The sequence below is a fragment of the Mytilus galloprovincialis genome, chromosome 4, assembly GCF_965363235.1.
Source record: "Mytilus galloprovincialis chromosome 4, xbMytGall1.hap1.1, whole genome shotgun sequence".
Taxonomy (NCBI): domain Eukaryota; kingdom Metazoa; phylum Mollusca; class Bivalvia; order Mytilida; family Mytilidae; genus Mytilus; species Mytilus galloprovincialis.
In genome coordinates this window covers 91974702-91997615 of record NC_134841.1, presented here as the reverse complement: position 1 = coordinate 91997615, position 22914 = coordinate 91974702, and the positions used below count along the sequence as shown (strand labels likewise).

At 31.3% G+C, this 22914-nt stretch overlaps 1 protein-coding gene across 1 annotated transcript; it reads left to right on the top strand.

Moving 5' to 3' along the window:
* The first annotated feature begins 229 nt into the window (after positions 1–229).
* LOC143073383 (GPI-anchor transamidase component PIGS-like) lies at positions 230–21883 on the top strand. Its single transcript, XM_076248883.1, has 16 exons — positions 230–336; positions 1622–1761; positions 9818–9914; positions 11381–11473; positions 13388–13516; positions 14097–14230; positions 14657–14774; positions 15666–15727; positions 16256–16370; positions 16557–16646; positions 16904–17079; positions 17905–17958; positions 18753–18881; positions 19054–19156; positions 20952–21009; positions 21522–21883. The coding sequence occupies exons 1-16, from the start codon at positions 300–302 to the stop codon at positions 21631–21633; spliced, it is 1647 nt and encodes a 548-aa protein (XP_076104998.1). The 5' UTR covers positions 230–299; the 3' UTR covers positions 21634–21883.
* Positions 21884–22914: the final 1031 nt, after the last annotated feature.

The following is a 22914-nucleotide window of genomic DNA, read 5'->3' as shown; positions in this document are numbered from 1 at the left end:
AATTATTTCTTGAAATATAACACAGTATATATTAGGTTTATTGAACTCATCGTGTCAAATCATGAGAAACGGAGAAAGGTTTTTTATTTTATTTGAAGACTTATAAATTATCTATTGATTCAATATTGAAATTAAAGCATTTTCATTAACAATCATGTTTGCGCAGTCCGCTCATTAAAGGGACGTTATCGGTTACGATTATCGGTAATCTTCCTACGGTACTCATATAGATCGCTTTCCACTGGTTTCTGGTTTCCGATCGATAAGGAACCAGACACGGCATTATCCGGCAACAGAAAATGAAAAAGTTGGAGGAAAAACAAAAACCAGTTACACGTAAATGAGGAAATTATTAAACATAATTATAGTGTCAATATCTGAATATGTAATTGCTTGTCATTGTATGCACAAGTCTTCATAAGTTAATTAAAAGAACGGCCGTCACATCTCTGCATCATGAGCTGATGAGTGTTATGTCTGTCATGTTTTTTTCAATATAATATTCAGATATGGATAGTAAACTACACATTGCTAGTAAACAAAGAAATATTTAAGCCCATTTTAAAAACGTTAATAAATTGGTGCATATATAGCTAGTAGTCCAGTCACTGAGACGAGGGCTGGACTAAACATGAATATATAGGAAATACAAATAAAGATTTGTAACAGTCATTCCCAAAATTTACCAAGTCACCAAGTGCTAGCTATAGGCACTACCTAAAAGCAGAGACATATATACACATGTCTGCTAAAAGTGATGGCCTTTGTACAGTAAGCCACCTCTGTTCAGTATTATAACAAGTTCTACAGTACTCTTCCAAAAAAATATACCATTCATTCAGCGAGAACCCTGTTCAGGGTGTTTGTATATCTTCTAGGACAAGGAAAGCATCACTAAAAATCAAAAACAAGTTATTATTTCTAATTTTTGATGTAAACATATTATTGTAAAGTTTACCCACACAGGCACCGCACATTGTCATCAATATTATGATGGAGTGCAGAAACTGAAAGAAGAAGAATACCCCAAATTTCTCTCTTACACACAACTCATGAGTAAGAGTCAGACTAAGTCTAAGAGTACTCATTAGATAATAGACATACTTGCTATTTCAGTATTTGGGAATAAATGAAGTTATGTGGCGAATCCTGAAATTTTTATAAGTGGGAGCCCATTGACTGCCTAAGAGGGGGCCTACTTTCGACATGCTTTAGTGATTGTCAATATAATCACCCCAATTTTCCCTCGAAAACAGCCCCCCCCCAACAGACTTCTAAATCCACCTCTGCAGTTACAGTTTTGTATTAACTGAATTACATAACATGTGCTCTTTCTAGAGTTTACACCGTAGCACAGTAAATCATTTTGAAAGATCAATTATTCTGAAACTCCTTTCTATGTTTTTTTTGTCTGGAATCTGAAAGAAACTTTGCTCTCAACATGAGCCTCAAAATATATAGAGGTTTCCTTGATTTTACATGTTCCATCAATTTTCACAGTTTAAGATACAGTCATGACAGTAGAAGAGGTAGATATTTAGAAAGATATTTTTTTTACCTTGGCCACCAAAACTCCCAGATATATTATGTAATTTTAGGTATTTATGCATTTCTTTTCCAGAAACCTGGACCCAGATATATGCTGCTTTGGGAGTTGGTTTTGTTTATATTGTCATTGGGTTACCTTTATGGTGGAAAACAACAGAGGTATACAGAGTTAGTCTTCCTTACTCTGATATAGAGGAGTTATACCAAGCAAAGGTAACAATCTTATGGTGTAATACGCTGATAACATGATAAGGTCACACACATATGATAATGTCATTCAAAGAAATGGTAATGTCAAACAAATAACATGATAATGTAAAACAAGTAACGTAATGATATTAAACGTTTAAGAAACTGGTTCAACTTTTTGATGATCTTGTTCAAAGTGAAAGTTTATATGAGACAATATCTGAAAAAGTCTAATTTTTGGAAATAAGAAAAAACAAAATTTTTTTTTTTAGACCCAGTATTTTAATAGCACAAATCGAAGAACACACATTGGGGATCTAGTAACTGTTGTCTGTAATTCAAACAATTGTTTAATAAGGAAACAATGGCTATTTTAAAAATGGTACAAAACAAATCCAGTTCTTTCCTGTTACCAAAGTGAATCAATTTTAAAAAGTTTCGAATGGGAATAAGGAATAAGTTTAAGACAATATTTGTGGTTTACTAGTATATCCTGCAATAGTTTATCAAATGCCAATTATTTATTTTAGCATTTGCAATACAAAAGGTTTAGAAATATACTTAAATATAGTCAATTATGTCGGTAACATGAAAGAATATTGAGTAACAGCACAACGGTAACAGGACAGAGTTGGTAACAGAAAGGATTTTTCTGCTTTATTTTAAAGTTTAAGAAAAATACATCATTTTAAATTGGTCACAATTGGAAGATAACAGCAAACAATGTCATTTATCCTTTGAAACTGTATTTGCAAGATGAAAAATCTGCCTAGGTAAGGAAAAATTCAAAAATAAATTCCTTTCTGTTACTATCTACTAAACTAGAATTGCACAATGTTCTCTGCTGTTATCAAAAGCAAAAAACTTATTTTTTTTATTAAATATACTGTATATTATTTAGAAATTTATTTAATATGGTGGTGATAACTTATATTAAATAAAATGGTTGGCATATAGTAGATTAACTTTTCGATTCTTCAGTGAAATTGTCTTGAACATCCTTCCTGTTACTGATGATGGTTACAGTACTGTTCAAAAATATCGATTCGATAACTTTTTTCTCCGATTTCCGTGTTTCTCGGAATCACACCGAGTACCGCGGATTTCACTCCTAAAATCCTCCAAAGATTCTCTCCCAACACCGCGTGGCTGTTAATTGGTTTATTGCCCATCGGATGTACTTCAAATTAACGACGCGTGACAACATAATTGGATTACCCAGATAATTTACCTTTGAACATTTAATCGATCTTGGTTGCACAGGTGTGCTTTAAAATCACGGTATTATTTATAAATTGAACAAATGTTTTCCTTTCTTTGACAGATAAAGATGTGACAATATCATTTAGAATAAGATAATTATTATCTTTTATATTTGTGTCTTATGCCGTTATCTTTAAAATAGAACGTACATACGAAAAAGTATGAAGAAAATTGTTATTTTGTGTTTCTATTACAGTCCGGTCAGGTCATCATTGTGTTTTTTCAGCAAGGACGATTTTGCCACAATTAGTTTCTTTTATAACTTATTCAATAAGCAATATCAGCGCATTAATTGTTCATTATTAAAAAATCAACTGGCTAATAAAATCATGTTTTTTTTTCGGTAACCCGATTCATCGGATCATCAAGTAAACTTAATTTATTGAGCAATGTAAAATATGATGTTTCACCACCTCGGTACATTTATACAGACTTGAATAATTCAAATTACGAACAGAAACTGTTAAATGACAACTCTGTTGACAAAGGAAATAATTTCAAGTGATATTGATAGTGCTCGTCATTTTCGCATTTTACGGAACGGTTTTCAAATTGACGAAAGTATTTATATCAATTTCGTCATTTGAATTTGGAAAGTGAAAAATATTTTCACATTAATTATATTATAAATGTACTATAATTCTACCGGTGTTTGACAAGTTTATGACGCTCAATCATTTTACGTTTACAAAAGATGTTAAAAGTTGTGATGATAAGTAATCCGCTTATCGCTATCCGATAGGTAACTAATCCTTTAATTATTAATAAAATTTATCAAACCTCATAATTGCCCATCATAATATTCTATTCCAGTTAAATCAGTCATCATTTTATTTTCAAAATTTCCCAACCGCCTACAATTGGCATTTCTTTATCGTATTATCATGATTATTGTCATTTGAATACAATCAGTCACCCCGGACAATTTCCATCATAATTTCAATTAATACATCACCAACTGTAAATCTATATTATTGACCATGGACATATAACTAATGTACTTTCTTTTTTGAAAGATAAAACATTAAAATTCAAATAGTTAAAAATGTGTTCACGTTTATTCGGATAAGAATTATATTTTCCCGATAAATCAATTGTAAAAGGACCTTCTGGAGCCTCAATACGATTGCACAAAAATGTCGTTCTGCAACTTTAGAAACCTTGAATGGACTTTCCCACGGTCGGCCAGAAAGGTCACCTGAGTTTACTAGTACGCGATATTTTTTCCCGCCCTTTAAAAAACTCGTGCTGTGGATAACATTGATGTTAACTATTTTTAGCATTTAACATTGTTAAGTAAGTCAAGTTCAAGTTCAACCCAAACTGTTGATAACTGAGATGTGTATCGTGGAATTGTCTTCGCACGGCAAATAATTGTTTTTAAAATCTTTTGTTGAAAATACACAAATTTACATTCATTGTGCGAAAGTTAATATTAAACAAGGACGAATTAATGCAGCTGGAAGTAATCCTGTTGTAACGGAAATGTATTATTTATTCTGCTGTACTGCCAACAAATCGTAAAACGAAAATGCCGTAATTGTTAAGCATAACGAATGGTGAATAATATTTTCCTTTTTACTTGAATATACAAAACTTTCAAACACGATATTTTATTTAACTGCTCAGATTAATTTAGCGAAAGTTTCCGGTTATTTTTACACAAGTATGCTCATTTCGTAAATAAAATATTAATTTACTGGTGAAGACATCGAGGTCAAAATTAAGTAGTTTTCATTTTTTATAAAACTTAAATACAATTGAAAGAATTAACAACAACATTTTGCTTTTAAATCTTTTATTCATTCCAGCAATTAGATAATCGTAAAAAGAAAATGCCGTAGATTTACACAATTAATACGGGGCAATCATTTTGTCTAATGAATGGTGAATAAATTTTCCTTTTTACTTGCATATATAAAACTTTTAGACTTAAAATTTTTAAATAAAGACTTTAACTTTGAAGTAGAATATTTTGTTTTTCACATATTCCGCTATATTTTATAATCGTTTTTTTTTTAAAGCAAGTACATTAAGGTTAAGATATTTTTAGATGGGCTAACAAAAAATACGAAAATATTTTGACTTTAGTTTTTATTACCACAAATGAAATTTAATTAGTATAAAAGACATTTAAAATTATACACCTGTTTGACACTTAAACTGGTACAGTAGACCGGAAATATAACTCTTTATTACTTCAACCTTTACCTGTCAGGTAATCCAATTACCCATTCAGTCTTGTGCCGGTATAGATCAAAGTAGGATAAGGGCAATTAATTCCTCGGTGTAGAGAGTGAGCTCGTTATCACAATAAACATTTACCTGATTTTGGGAGAGATTACTCCCAAATTCCTCCCAACATTTTGGGAGGAATATCGGAGTTTGTCGGAGTGGCTCCGACATTTTCCTCGGTGTAGGGTGTGGGAGAGTTGGTACTCTTGAACTGTACTGTATGCTGTTACTTTTTATCAGGTAACATGACAGAACGTAACAGAAAGGAATTACGCGATAGTTTTTGTCCTTTTTATCACATTAAATGTAAGTGTATTTCCTGTGACATATAACTTTTAAAAAGATGATATAAAAACACACTTAATGCTGTGATGCACACTTAAAATATTCTCAGAAAGTGTAAGAAAAGGCTGTAACACCAATAAGTATTTTTCTATAAATTCTTACCTTGGATGGGCTTGAATTTTTAAACCTGGCCGCCTTTGTACTAATGCATTCAGGAAATGATGCTCTTCACAATACATAATGGGAAAATAACTCTTGGTCTTGTAAATGTTTCCACAGGTAAAAAAAACCCAGTGGTAACAGGAGGGAAATCACCCCTGGGGACAATTTTTTTTTCTCTTAAAATTTGCAAAATTTTATTACATGCTATAGTTATAATATAAAAAGACAAATTAGGGGCAAGTTTATTATATAATATATCATATATGTGAGAATCGGACGCCTGTTTAATTAATTTGGATATTATTTGAATGATTTAGTTTTCAAAAAAAACACAGGGGACAACATGATTTTAGGAGGGGTTGAACATTTAAATTACAATATTTTATTGGAAGAAATATAAGAATGAGTGTTTAATTGGCAGGCCATGGTGCATTATATAATTTAGTTTATACTGAAACTTAAAATTTTCAAAAAAGATGGTTGAATAAAAAAATAATTGCTGGTGAAGTGCGGGACATGGAAATTAGACTTTTTCAGATATTGTCTCATATATTAAATGAGAAATGTCATAAACCAAAAATAGATAAATATGTCCTACTTATATACACCTTAATGCTTAGAAGAATTTCAGCAAACTTTGTTTTAATTGTTTATTTAATAAGTTGATGTTCAGCTTATTCATCTCAACAGAAATATGTTATACCCATACTCACAGGGTGTGATGTATTATGCATTGACATTTGCTTGCTTATCTATCCATCATTTTGTTCATTGTTCCATTCTTAATTTTTAAACATACATGTTTTATTCTGTGTCAAAAATTCAAAATTTTAAAGCATGGTAAGAGATTTTAAAATCTGTTTTAGAGTCAGTTTTGTTTGATGATACCTTGAATCATTAGTAAATATAAAAAAGAAGATGTGGTATGATTGCTACAAGAGACCAAAATGACACAGAAGTTAACAACTATAGGTCACCAATTAGCCTTCAACAAATGAACAAAGTCCATACTGTGAATGGAATCTTTACATTAACTTGAACATGACATTGCATGCAATTTCTTGTTTTTATATGACCACAAAATATTTTGGGATTGTATAATGGTATGATTTCTTTGTCTTCAGCGTCGTCGTCTGAAGACACATCTGGTTTCCAGACAATAGCTTTAATTTAAGTTAAGGGATCTCTATGAATTTTTTTAAGAAGGTTTAAATCCACAAAAGGAAGGTTGCGATGGTGGTCCTAACTGTTTAGGAATTAGGGCCCCCCAAAATGTCCCATAACAAGCATGTTTCTAATTTCAGGATAATAACTTGTGTAGAAGTATTTAGATTTCTCTGAAATTGTAACACAATGTTGAATACCACAGGTAGCAGGTTGGGATTTATCTTGGGGGTTATGGTGCTAACAGTTTTGGAATTAAGGGTAAAAAAGGGTCCAAAAACATGGATTTTTGAAGTTTCTGGTCCATAACTTGTGTGTGAGTGTATGGATCTCTCTGACATTGTACCACAAGGTTCCATATCAAAAAGGGAAGTTTGGAATTGAGTTTGGGGGTAATTGCCCCAAACATGCCGGAATAAGGGGCCAAAAAAGGGCAGAAGCAAGAATATTTCTGGTTTCCAGATTAACTTGTGTTTAAAGTCATAATAAACGAGTGACAGGTGAAAAATAATGTTATTCTAATTCTTGAACCAATGCATACAACTTCTAATGCAATTTGTATGTAACAATATTTTTCATTGGCTAAACGTTGCCGTCAAATCCACAGTTGACCAGGTGTAACTAAGGATGGACCCGCCATTTTGAATTGTTGAATCAACAAATGTTCGATTACTACTATATAATCGAAAATAAAACAACACCTACCTCGAATTCGACGTTTTAATGTAATTTTATCCGAATTTGAATCGTACAAGTAACGTAGTAACCTCCAGTTTGTAAGTTTTGATTTGTATGACGTCACGTTTAACCATGACGTCTTTGTGCCTAAATCATTCGCGGACGCAAATCTCCGTTTTACTGTCTCAGCTACGCGTCGCCAGTAAAACTGCATTTGCGACCGTCAAATCTACAATTGACGGTGGCAACTCTTCAACTACAGTACTGTTATTCCTAAAATCATAAACTTAGTCTTCTGTTCAAGATTTTATCATTTTTTTCGCATAAATAAAGTATAATCGTCAAATTTTTTTTCAGTCGGTCAGTTTTCTTTTGAAAATATGGCAGGTAATTAAAGTTCGTGTTTTGAAGCCGCAGTTTAACGATTGTCACCTGTTTGTCAACAATCGACAAAAAAGCATGGATGTTGAGCACGTGTTTAACATGTACAATCGGATAAAAAAAAATTTTAAGGACATACATGCGTATTGCAATCACCGATTTTTTACGAGATGGCTCACGCTGAGGTCACTTTGCATAATATGTCAAACTTCTTCTAAATATGAACAAACTAAAGAATTTTCTTCAGAAAAAAGTATATGTACTATAAGTTTTATAATGAAAACTATCCATTGAGTTATAAAAAACATGCATTCTTTTTTTTAATTTGAGATTTCTTATGACTTTAAGTGAATGGATCTCTCTAAAATTGTACTACAAAGGCTTGGATTTTAGTTTAGGGGTAATTGTTTCAAATTTCAAATTTTTGAAAAGTTTCAAGAAGAAAGAAGAAACCTTCAATGGCACAGTATTGGACAAAAGATTTGTAAGATCTTTGACCACATTTTTTGTGTGTCAGAAACCTGTATCATGTCACAAATTTGATTACAATCCAAATATAGAGCTCTATCAAGCTTGAATATTGTGTCCAAATTTGCCCCAACTGTTCAGGTTTTGACCTCTGTGGTTGCATCAGGCTGTGCTCAGGGTAGCAATTTATTACTGCAGGTATGAGTGGTGAAAATTACTATCCAATAAACTGATCTTTATTATTATACCCCCGCTTTAAAAAAGGGGGGATATACTGTTTTACATCTGTCTGTCCGTCAGTCAGTCCGTCAGTCCGTCCGTCAGTCAGTCCGTCCCATGAAACTTTCGTCACATTTTTCTCAGGAACTACACATCCACCCTTTCTGTAATTTGGTATCAACATTTATATATGTCAGCCATACCGTGTGATGCGTTTTCAGATTCATCACTTGACAACTTCCTGTTTACCGAACACTTGTCTGATTTTACACATGATAGCCAAGTTGAAAATTTTCGTCACATTTTTCTCAGGAACTACAATACAAGGATTTCTGAAATTTGGTTTCAGGATTTATATAAGTCAGCTATACCGTGTGATGCGTTTTCAGATTCATCACTCGACAACTTCCTGTTTACCGAACACTTGTATGATTTTACACATGATAACCAAGTTAAAAATTTTCGTCACATTTTCCTCAGGAACTACAATACAAGGATTTCTGAAATTTGGTTTCAGGATTTATATAAGTCAGCTATACCGTGTGATGCGTTTTCAGATTCATCACTCGACAACTTCCTGTTTACCGAACACTTGCATATTTTTACACTATTAATATTATCCACTTGCGGCGGGGGTATCATCAGTGAGCAGTAGCTCGCAGTTTCACTTGTTGTCAGAAAATTGTCTCTTTGAAATATAACCCACAACTTATAATAATCCTAATTGAATGGTATTTTAAAATGCAGTATGAAGCACTGCAATATTTTGTTGCCTATGAATACATGTATGGTCACTGTACCAACAAGATTAAAGAGTTTGTTATTTTGTGTATCTTTAATAATCATCTGAAGCTTGATCAAGGTGTTTATCATGTTTCTATTAAATAAAATCATCAATTTAGCACACAGTCACAAAGATAATGGCTGCATTACGAAAGGATTTGTTTTAAGTTAGCACAATTCTTTACACATGGCCATGCATTTATATTCTGCAGCTTGTGTCTCAAAAAGAATGTTTCAATTCAAAATTTTCCAACATTGCAAGTAAACTGAAATGTTTAAGACCTATGAACATTTTCACTTTTAAGATTTTTTTTCTAAAAAAGAATTGCAGATTTATAGTTATTTTTATGTGAGTTGATGAGTAATTGACAAAGCTGATACTGTTTTTTAATTAACATAATGATAATCTTATATAAAAACATTTGTATCTAATATTTTTCAGTTGAAGTATACAGTAGATTTAGAGGTTATTAATTTTGATGTTCAGATAACAGATGTGGACCTAACTTCATTATCAGGACTTCTAACATCACTCTTAGGTACTCTTCTTAAGTTATTGTACACCACTACAAATGTGTATGAGAAATATTTTGCATGTCTGAAATTTTGTTTAATGTTTTTTTCTTTTCATTGCAATATTTAAAAAGCTGTCCATTCATTATAAAAATGTATAATAAAGGGATCTAGTATGATTGGTTATGAGACAACTTTCCACTAAAGACCAAAGGATAAGGAGGTCACTGTGCACTCTAGATCTTCAACAATGAGCAATACCATAAAGTAAGCTATGTAATGCTTGAGAATGACTAAATATGAAATAATCCAACAAGGATAACTGTTTTACATGTTAAAGGTAATAGCAATAAATAAAATACACGGAACCAGATAACAACCAATATGTACACAAAATGTATAGCTTCTTATTGTCTACTTATGATGATTGCTCTAAAGGTCATTCATTCGTTGATATCAATTTTCAATTGACCTTTCTCTTACAACTTGCTCTAATGACCTTTTCTTGAATGAGAATCACCTACTCTTACAAATTGTTCTCTGGTGATTCTCATGCAAGAAAAGGTCTTTAGAGCAATGTCATTGTGTAAGAGAAAGGTCATTTGAAAACTGATATTCAAAAATGAATGACCTTTAGAGCAGTCATCATCATTTTTAGAAAGGTAACTGGCATTTTTGTAGAAAACAGTTTTATAGCAAAATATCATTGTACTTTAAGAACTAAGATGCCTGTTCAAATAGAACTAATACTTTTCTTTGGCTTCTTGACATGTTTCTTAAGATTTTGTGTAAGAACTAAGATGCTTGTTCAAATAGAACTAATACTTTTCTTTGGCTTCTTGACATGTTTCTTAAGATTTTGTGTAAGAACTAAGATGCTTGTTCAAATAGAACTAATACTTTTCTTTGGCTTCTTGACATGTTTCTTAAGATTTTTTGTAAGAACTAAGATGCCTGTTCAAATAGAACTAATACTTTTCTTTGGCTTCTTGACATGTTTCTTAAGATTTTGTGTAAGAACTAAGATGCCTGTTCAAATAGAACTAATACTTTTCTTTGGCTTCTTGACATGTTTCTTAAGATTTTGTGTAAGAACTAAGATGCCTGTTCAAATAGAACTAATACATTTCTTTGGCTTCTTGACATGTTTCTTAAGATTTTGTGTAAGAACTAAGATGCCTGTTCAAATAGAACTAATACTTTTCTTTGGCTTCTTGACATGTTTCTTAAGATTTTGTGTAAGAACTAAGATGCCTGTTCAAATAGAACTAATACTTTTCTTTGGCTTCTTGACGTGTTTCTTAAGATTTTGTGTAAGAACTAAGATGCCTGTTCAAATAGAACTGATACTTTTCTTTGGCTTCTTGACATGTTTCTTAAGATTTTGTGTAAGAACTAAGATGCCTGTTCAAATAGAACTAATACTTTTCTTTAGCTTCTTGACATGTTTCTTAAGATTTTGTACCTTTTTAATGTTAATAATATTTTCCAGCTTCTAAAGAGAGTGATATATGCAGTAAATACAGAGTGAATGTTCGACAATGTACGCAGGACGAGAGAGTTCATGAAAAATTAGAATTACCAGGTAGTGTGATGAGGTTTTATTTAAATTGTTTAAGATTTAACTGATAACTTATGTCCACCATTCATTCACCAGACTTAGCTTGAGAATTTCTCGTGGAAAAAGCAGAACTCCTGTAGATTTTTAGGTCAAAGTTAAAGGTCACAATTTGCTTTTGAGCTCACCTGGCCCAAAGGGCCAAGTGAGCTTTTCTCATCACTTGGCGTCCGTCGTCGTCGTCCGTCGTTAGCTTTTACAAAAATCTTCTCCTCTGAAACTACTGGGCCAAGTTAAATCAAACTTGTCCACAATCATCATTGGGGTATCTAGTTTAAAAAATGTGTGGTGTAACCCGGCCAACCAACCAAGATGGCCTCCATGGCTAAAAATAAAACATAGGGGTAAAATGTAGATTTTGGCTTATAACTCTGAAATCAAAGCATTTAGAGCAAATCTGATATGGAGTAAAATAGTTTATCAGGTAAAGATCTATCTGCCCTGAAATTTTCAGAAGAATCAGACAACCGGATGTTTGGTTGCTGCCCCTGAATTGGCAATTTTAAGGAAATTATACCGTTTTTTTGGCTATTATCTTGAATATTATTATAGATAGAGATAAACTGTAAACAGCAATAATGTTCAGCAAAGTAAGATCTACAAATAAGTTTATATGACTAAAATGGTCAGTTGACCCCTTAAGGAGGAATTGCCATTTATAGTCTTTTTTACCAATTTTTCGTAATTTTTCTTATCTTTTACAAAAATCTTCTCCTCTAAAACGACTGGTCCAATTTTAACAATACTTGACCATAATCATCATTGAGGTATCTAGTTTGAAAAATATATGCAGTGACCCTGCCAACCAACCATGATGGCTGCCATGGCTAAAAATAGAACATAGGGGTAAAATGTAGATTTTGGCTTACAACTCTGAAACCAAAGCATTAAGAGTAATTCAGACATGGGGGTTAAATTGTTTTGCAAGTCAAGATCTATCTGACCTGAAGTTTTCAGATGAATCCGACAACTGGTTGTTGGGTTGCTGCCCCTGAATCGGAAAATTTTAAGGAAATTTTGCTGTTTTTGGTTACTATCTTGAATATTATTATAGATAGAGATAAACTGTAAACAGCAATAATGTTCAGCAAAGTAAGATCCACAAATAAGTCAACATGACCAAAAAGGTCAGTTGACCCCTTAAGGAGTTATTGCCCTTTATAGTCAATTTTTAATAATTTTGTAAATTTTGTAAATATTTGTAAATTTTAACAAAATATTTTCCTCTGTAACTAATGGGCCAAGTTCATTATAAATTGAGATAATTGTAAGAAGCAAGAATGTTCAGTAAAGTAAGATCTACAATAAACACATCACCATCACAAAAACACAATTTTGTCATGAATCCATCTGTGTCCTTTGTTTAATATGCCCATATACCAAGGTGAGTGACACAGGCTCTTAAGAGCCTCTAGTTTTGCATCTTTTAACATACATTGTCAGCATACTTTACATCTTCAGCATCAATACAAAGTAGTTATGCTCTTTTAAAAAATCTGTTTCTTCTACATGATCTCATAACGATAGCAACTTTGCTTATAAATGTTCTCATGGTGTAGTCATATTTTGACTTCCTTATGTTTGATAGTATAGTATAATTAGTATTGAATAATTGACTTAAATTTTAGCCTTTGGTTCTAACTCAGATGTAATAACATAAGCATTGTGACAAAAGAAATTCATGGGAAAGTGAACCAATTGGAAAGTTGTTTATTCAGGCTTTGTGGACCATGTTTAGGTTTTGTTTTTTTGTACATATTTTTGTTTGTTTGAGGAATTGGATGTTTGTAGTTAGTGTAGTTGATGTACTGTACAATACATATGGTAGTTCTTGTTATCATTTTAATGTATTATAAGAAGATTGTCTTTTATTATTTTTAGGTTTAGACGAAAAGTTACATTTAGAAGATGAAAAGCAAAATAGATATGAGATTTATTTGTTGCCAAAGAAACTAACAAAGCCTTATATTGGTACACATCATGCACTTTATTTGTCTACAAAAGGAAGAGGTAATGGGTTAAACAATGGATAAGTTTTACATTGTAGAATGTATTGCTAATGTAATTGATATTAAATCTCAGTTCCAAACATTGTATTGTCATGTGATATTGATATATTTGAGCTATATTTATGAGTCTTTTGTAGATAATACCTACACCTGACAGTTATTAAGAATTAAGTATTTAACTCGTCACTGATAACAGGAATAGCCATGCAGGTGTGCATTTTGTCTACAAAAGACTAATAAATAAAGCTCAAATGAAAGTTTAAAAGTCCAAATAAAGTAAGAAATTAAAATGCATGTAGGATGCCAAATTCGGAAGGTTTTGCCATATACCGGTACATGTATAACTATGATAATTCATTCTTGGGGTAGAAACTCCTTAGTATTTTGAAAAAAATCCAATTTTCATATAAAGTTGTAAAAAGTTAGAATGTGACTTTGCTCTAGTCAAAGGTGAATTCTTGAAAATAATGCACCTTATGGACAGTGGACTGACATCAGAAAAATGTATATTTAGAATTTCAGAATTATTGTCCGTTTTAGAAGATATTGTACACCTAGTAAGTAAAAGCTTTCTATTACAGAGTTGTCTTCAGTATCAGAAGATATTGTACACCTTGTTAAAGAGCATATTGTTAGAGAATCAGTGCTGACGAAAACATTTCAAGCCACTAAAGGACAGAATAAAGCTACTAGAGGACAGAAAATTACACAACAGGTAAATGACTTAAAAAAGGATGTGAAATATCAACTTCATGTATGATATATTGGCACTTTGTCACTACAAATTACAACAATATCTTCTGTTATGAAAATAATGAGACAAGTATAAACCATATGTTAAAAAATCTTTGGACAGGCACATATATAATGTTAAGTTTCAATAGGTCACTTTTTCATGTTCTTTTTAATTTTACTGGAAAATGTTTGGAATCAAAGACAGGTTGGCTCAGAGACAGACTAATGTGTCCTGGTAGGATGAAATGTCTTCCTGTAGACTGTTACCTTGTGAAAGAGCTTGTTAAAAATCAGGCTCAGTGTGCTGAGCTTGAACAAAACAGAGTTATTATGCATATTACATGGACATATTCTCGTCCTGAATATGCATTATCTAATCATCAATATATAACTTTTATACTTTTAGCCAGATAAAGAAAGTATGAGAGCTGTCAAATCAAATGATGAATATGATATAACCTTTAGCCTTGTGAACCCTCAACCTGACATTTTAGATGTCCAATGGGATATAGAATATGGAGTGTGTGAGTAATTGTTACAAACAAATATACAAAATGACCTTTAGAATTGAGAATGGATATGGGGAATGTGCCAAAGAGACAACAACCCGACCATAGAGCAGACAACAGCAGAAGGTCACCAACAGGTCTTCAATGCAACGAGAAATTCTCGAACCCGTAGGTGTCCTTCAGCTGGCCCCTAAACAAATATATACTGGTTCAGTGATAATGTCCTTTCAAACCCTCAAGGTGACATTTTAGATGTCCAATGGGATATAGAATACGGAGTGTGTAAGTAATTGTAAAAAACAACTATACAATAGGAGCTTTACCCTTATGAACCCTCCATATGACATCTTAGATGTCCGATGGGATATATAATATTGATTATTTTTAAAAATATACAACAAAACCTTCACCCTTGTGAACCCTGAATAAAATGTGATTTATGATATGAAGTTTGTAATTTATTGTTAAATGCTACTATACGATTCTGCAATTAAAAAGTTATTTTGATGCATACAACACTTTGAACAGATCAAAGTAACTTTGGTGCATACAACACATAGTCCATATCAAAGTAACTTTGGTGCATACAACACATAGTCAATATCAAAAGTTATTTTGGTGCATACAACACATAGTCCATATCAAAGTAACTTTGGTGCATACAACACATAGTCCATATCAAAGTTATTTTGGTGCATACAACACATAGTCAATATCAAAAGTTATTTTGGTGCATACAACACATAGTCCATATCAAAGTTATTTTGGTGTATCCAACACATAGTCCATATCAAAGTTATTTTGGTGCATGCAACACATAGTCAATATCAAAGTTATTTTGGTGCATGCAACACATGTTCCTGATAAAAATTCCCTTCTATTTTAATTGATTTTATTATTTTACAGCATATCTAGACCCATTGATATTAAAGATAGAACAGTATGCAAAGTTGAACATCAAATCACAGGTAAGCCATCTAACTCTCTTGAAATTTTGTGATCTAAAGAGGTATGAAATATTTTTACCACTTGATATTAAGCAACAAGCAATCTGAATAGTGCAGTTTTTTTTACGCATAGTATTGATATGGTCAAAACTATAAGTGAGCGGTCTACAAAACTTTGAAATTTTTGGCCTTTTTAACTTTATTGTTGTTTTGGACAATAAGCAATGTTGCTGTCCATCAGATTGTGTTTTTCAGAATTTATGCTTACTGGCTAGACATCTCTATATCAATAGTTTATTGATTCAAGAGTCACCGTTGAGTCTTTTGCAGAAAAAAACTATTGTCTGGTGTAAAATATTTAATCCTGGTATCTATGATAAGGTTTTTGATGTATGACTTTTTGTTACTTTTTACCTGATAGATGTTCCCCTCCCTAATTATATTATTCAAATTTATAGTAATGTTTGTTGCAAGACTTAACTTTATTCTTACTTTGCTGTTTTAAGTATTGAACAAATGTACTAAACAAGAGTTCCATGTAATAAATAGGTGATGTACTACACTGGGTTACTGAGGAGACCAAAATCAGATGAAAAGAAAGGAGAATTTTACTATGATATGGAGGATTTACCTCACACTATCAACCCATTGGAGGTCAAACTAGGTGAGTTATTCATACAAGTATATAAAATAAGTTCTAAAATTTCATTACAACTGACCTATATTTGTCACTTTTTGACCTTACAATGTTTTCAAAATTATCTCTGACATGAAATATTTTTCAATTGTGATGCATATTATTATGATAAATATTCTATTGTGCCCTTTGGATATTTTATATTTTTTACAGGATCCCATGCCTCTAACAACCCTACATTAAACTTTTTGACTTATGTACCAAGTAGAAATCAACATCCACTGTATATCTGTCAGAGAAAAGGTAAGTCAATTTAGATTTACTCATATTTTATTTGGTTTTCTGACTCAGGTGACACAAAAGTGTTCAATTTTTTTATTAAGCTAATAATATAAGAAATTAGTTTTTAATATTTTTTTTAAAATCATACCAGAATACAAAATATAAGATGAAAATTTTCCAAGAGAACAGATTTTATCAACGTGTACCACAAATTAAACTATTTCCTTTGTAGGTTATGCTAGGACTAAATTTACTCATTTATTTTGACATCATTACAGGTGTGAAAGTGGAAAGTAACTCATTCCTGAGTCCACGATGGGGTGGTATCTTTATTTTCAATGTGCCAAACCCAGGGGCCAATGATACTCTGCCTGTCCCAGTCAGTCTAGATATGAAATCTGTAATGGAAGTGTTTATAACACAACTGAAGCTTCTGCTTAATATTCAATCAGTAGTGAGTATAAATTATTGAAGCTGACAGTAATTTGACTATTTAGGAAGTGTTTGATTTATCCTCATTGATACTTTGAAATTTTCCTGAGCATATATTTTTTATGGAATCTGACTGATAATAATGAATTCACAGTAAATGTTTAATACTGCCTATGTTCCAATTCATTATTCAATCAAACATAAAACATAAAATATTTAAATTTTAAACCACAAGGCTTAGGTTAGAACATACAAAACAGAAACACCATATCATTATGGGATCAGCTTGCCAGTTGTGCAGCTTACTTAAACACAAGAAAGGTCCATTACACATGAATTCTTCACTGGCCTCTGTCATATTGAAACTTCTACAAAGACTAAACAGAAATAGTCAGTATACAAATAATCAAAAACAAACTTTCTCTATATTGATAATGGTGAGTGGGAGGATGTGGGTAATCCAATTAATTATCAAGTGTTGTTTTTAATAGCCAAACAATTCTATTACCTGCTTGAAAAATTCAAGCAACATTATAAATTGCAACTTTTAAACCAGCATTTAAAATAAGTTGTAGGTCCGAATAAACCATTGGTACAATTTTATTTAAAGGACATTAAAACATCACGTGAATGTGCTTGTGAATAATTTAAACATGGGCACATGTATTAGATACAGGGTAACACAAATAAATATATTTCTACATACAAAAATTGATAATAGGAAAATTTGTCATTTTTTTTACAGATGAATACACCTATCCATAACAAATCATTTATATTTGGAATAATAGCACTAAAAAGACCTATTAAAAAAAAAATTAGAAATGAACCTTCTTTCTATTTGTAGTCACCAGATACAGTAGAAATTGCTGATCCTCAGAATAAGATTATATCTGAATGGGTAAGTTTATCAAATGTGTTTCTTTCTATAAGGCAAAATTACCACAGGTTGATTTAGATTGAATTAAACCATTGTTTCTGGTTCATTAATAGCAAGTATGAATAAAAATAGATTTGGGCTGTAGGTCAATGAGACAGCAACCCAATGACAATAAAAACCAGCGAAAAAGATGGTCAAAATACAGTCTTCAACAATAAACATATTTTTGTACAATATATTTAGCTTTAAATTACCCTGTCTTAAAAAGTTGTGTAAATAACAGAGACTATCAAACATAGTCCATCAACATTAAATATTTCAGATAACAGAAACATAGGATATGACATAAGACAACAAATGTAGAGATTCTCAACTTGGGACAAGCACTGGAATAGTTTGTTGTTCAGTGTGAGCCAAGGCTCCATGTTGAAAGCTGTACATGACCTATAATGGTTTACTTTTTTTGTGAATTGGATGGATAGTTGTGTTATTGGCACTCATACCACATCTTTTTATATCTATGGATTATATTTTTATGCCCTATTTATGGGCATTATGTTTTTTGGTCTGTCCGTTCGTCCGTCTGTCCCACTTCATGTTAAAGTTTTTGGTCGAGGTAGTTTTTGATTGAGTTGAAGTCCAATCAACTTGAAACTTAGTACACATGTTCCCTATGATATGATCTTTCTAATTTTAATGCAAATTTTGGGTTTTTATCCCATTTTCACGGTCCACTGAACATAGAAATGATAGTGCGGAGGGGGCATCTGTGTACTAGGGACACATTCTTGTTATATATATGTTTCTCTTTCCAGGAACTAGATAACTGGTTAAGATACAGATGTGTTGAAAATCTAGGAACATCAGCATCCACATTGAAATCTCTAGCACAGTTATTAGGGAAAATTAGAAATATGGTTATACAAGATCACATAGGAAAACTGGTTTGTTTTTATCCTATTATCTATGTAAAAATATTTGTAGCTTTCATTTAAATGTTAAAATCCCATACTGATATTAATAGTTGTATTTGTTACTGACTTTTGTATAAACCAATTAAACATATGTTGATTAATCATTCTTATAGTGACAATTATAATTGTTTATTATTTTCAGGTTGAGGAGGCCGTGAGTGCTATTAAAGCTAGTCACAACTATTTAGCTCAGGGAAAGTTAGATAAAGCTTTCCTCAAGTCAAAGCAAGCATTTAAGGCATCAGGTAACATTCTTATATTCTATTAAAGCTAGTCACAATTATTTAGCACAGGCAAAGTTATATAAAGGTTCAAGTCAAAACAAGCATTTAAAGCATCAGGTAGCATCCTAGTATTTACCAAAAGTCTAATATTACATTTTATATTGAGTATAAGTTGTTATTTTGAACAAATTATAATATGTAGTCTTTTTAATATGTTACTTTTCCTTTGACTTGAGGCCCATTTTATTTCACCAGGGGATACAAGTTTGTCTTGATAATTGTTTTCCTTTTTATCCTTTTCATGGCAGAATAGAATTGAAAAATTAATTTAGATTACATATAAAAACAGTGCAATCAGTGTTGAACAATTTTATGATAATCTGATTATGAGAAATTCATTGTCGGATGAATATTGAATTATTATATTACATGATAAGATGGGTTATTTCCCCTGATATTTAAGTTCATATTAAAAATATTTATCTATAAGCAAATAAACTATCAAAAATACAATTGATTATTGATTTTTGTCATTTAGCTATTCCATCCTAAAACATTTGGAATTTAGCAGGACTAAAAGTTCAGATTAATTGATTTTTGTCCTCAAAATCAGTTTTGTAAAAGGAGCTTTGAAAAAAATTAATTATTTACTAATACCAAATGTTTTCATGATAAATATAGTAGTTTTCACTTCAACATATAAAAATTCCCTAATTACTGAATCTGCCAACAACGAAAAAGTGAGAAGATACACGTACTATCAGAAGAAAAATTTGACTGCCATGGCGCTTAAGAAACCGTATAAGAAGACAAGTCCACAAAACACAACACAGAAGACTTAAGATTATGCAACACCAACCTCAGAAAAATGGTGCTCTAGAAGGTTCATCAGCTCATGCTTTACTAGATACTACTGTTCATTGAACACTCTGTTTCACAATAATGCTCTCCTCAAATGTTATTTTTATTTATACTGCACTCGTTCTATTTGAGCAGTCAAAAAGCGTTGACCGTATATTTCTGTGTCATATACAGTCACTGACCTGATATCACTTTTCCTCATGAATATTTAAATAGAAATTGTCGAAATTATGTTTAATTATTCATACGACCTCTTCAACCTGTTCTTGTTTTCAATGTAAACAACGATGCATTTAACGACTCAAACTTGTTTCTTTTGCAATTTTCGGGAAAACATATTTCACTTTTTAATATTTTTTTGTTTGCAACCTATAAATCATTATGTTTTATGTTTATTGTTGATATTTTAGTCTGCAACGAATTCGTTCACCATTGATTGCAGTAATGATGTACATTTCATCGTGTTTTATATTTCTCCGTCTGTGTGATATGAGGCCTTTTTAAAGGGGGATTTTTCCCAATATTTAAATAAAAAAAATAACATTAACACAATAAACAACAATTGAAAATGTTTTTTTTTAGATTGCAGTATAAAGACAATAATAGTGCATTGACTTGACATATCAACGATATAAGGATTCGGCCCGAAGTGGGGAAAATGCTCAGCACAGCCTCACATTTCCCCGTTTCTAAGCCTCATCCTTATATTGTTGATATGTCAAGTCAATGCACTATTATTGTCTATGTAATTGTAGCAGACCAGTTGGTAGAAAAAATTAAGTAAAGTTTTAAATTTGCAATGTAAAGAAAAATCTTTAAATATGCTAGTCAGTTTACATTTATGGTTATTTAATATGCATTTTTTCTTTGTGATTTTTGTTAATAAAATTGAGAATGGAAATGGGGAATGTAATAATAACTCATTTTAACAACTGTTTTTTTTTATATATTTCAGAGACAGCTTTCTTTGATCCATCCCTACTAGAATTATTATATTTCCCTGAAGATCAAAAGTAAGTACAAAACTATAAATCAGTTTTAACCAGATAACAATATTTGATTAAAACACCAGTCTTTTTATGCTCCACCTACGATTGTTTTGACACATTGAATTTTTGCTATTTGATTCTTCATAGTATAGGTCTGGTTGTAATTATCTATTTCACATTGAGGATTTCCTAATAGTATCAATTTGCTATGTAGAGTTAATTGAATTTGATGAAGATTATATTTTCTTGCATAAAATTTATGCAAGAATTTTAAAATCTACCAAAATTTAGTTTTGAAATACATCCCAGTAAGTAAAGTGGTCAAACTGGTTTAATGGATTATACAAGAACGAACATACGTTTAGTTCCTCACTACCAACTTTGGACACTTACAATGCTAAATTAAAACAATGAAGGGTTGTCTGCTGGTTGACTGGTGAGTTGATTTGAAAAAAAAGGGATTTGTATGACAGTCTGTCCCATCTAACTCTTCAGAAGGTATATTAAGTTAATGATGATTTTATTTAATTTTTCAGATTTGCAATATACATTCCATTGTTTTTACCAATAAGTTTACCTGTGATTGCCTCATTATACAAGGCATTCAAATGGATCAAAGAACAAAAAGCTAAAGTGAAACAAGAATGAGGGTTATTACAACAAGTACAATTAACAATTGAGTTATTTGTCAAGATGCTAATTACCAGCTTGAATTTAAAAAATAAAGTGTTCTTCATGTTACATCTTTTGGAGAAAAAAGACAACTTCAAGCATGTTTTAGATGTATCATCACATTTTTCTTACGTGTAGATGACCTGCAGGATGACAGTTTTCTCAATATATATAAACCAAACACTGAGGTTTGCTACACTAATGTCATGAAATCTACAAAAGAAAAGACCCCTTGTAATGTATCCTCAATTGTGAAAGATATTTTGATGATGTTGTTATATTTATTAAGACTATGAACAATTCGTACAAACCATATAATGGTATGTTATTTTATATGATCTTTTTTAATGTTTTTACATTCTGTCAATAAACATTACTTTGATACACATTTAGTTTTATGTTTACATTAAAGTGTATATCAGACTTATATGTAATGCAGGACAGAGACAGCTATTTCCTTCAACTTTGAAAACAGATAAAATATTAAATTGTATTGTTGAATAATAAATATATTAACGATTGCTTAAAATGGATAAATTGCTGTGATGTATGGTTGAAAGATGCTTGTCTCTCAAGTGTCATGAATTTAGCGTCTTTATTCTTTATAGCATCCCAAAATATATTATAGATTCTTGTACAACACAGCTTGACCTCCAAAACTGTGTCTCAGATTTCTAAAAACATCAATAGAACAAATTTTATACCCAATTGAATTTAGTGGTCTCTTATGAATTGATGTTGCAAACTTCATTGAAGATTTATGAGAGAATGAAATACAATACTGTAAATTCAGAAATTATTGCGAGGTTTTTATTATTGCGAATAATGCGTCAGAGTTGTAAACGCAATAATTAAAACTCGCATTTTGTAATATCTTAACTGAATTAAGCATGACTTTTCTCAAAATCGTAATAATTAAAATCGCATTTAATTTAAAATGACAAAATCGCAATAATAAATGAACGCAATAATTTCTGAATTTACAGTAGTAAAAATCTGAGACACAGTTTTGGAGGTCAAACTGTGTTGTACAAGAATCTATAAAGTATTTTGGGATGCTATGAATAACAAAGAAGCTAAATTCATTCAAGTATGGACATCACAATATGGCAACTAATTACATAACAATTAATTATGTAATAATTATGTCATAATGAAATTATCACAATTTGAAAGATTAATCCTTCTTCTTTCTTTTGGTACCTCATTTATAGAATTTAAAGAAAGATGAGTGGAATTACATCAGTTTAAAGATGT

What these genes read in the sequence shown, in the direction of transcription:
- LOC143073383 (XM_076248883.1), top strand. Translation starts at nt 300, where the DNA reads ATGAAAAAGTTGGAGGAAAAACAAAAACCAGTTACAC. An exon ending in AGGAGTTATACCAAGCAAAG is followed by an intron (nt 1,762 to 9,817) that starts GTAACAATCTTA and finishes AATATTTTTCAG; the next exon opens with TTGAAGTATACAGTAGATTT. An exon ending in AGTTGAACATCAAATCACAG is followed by an intron (nt 15,728 to 16,255) that starts GTAAGCCATCTA and finishes TGTAATAAATAG; the next exon opens with GTGATGTACTACACTGGGTT.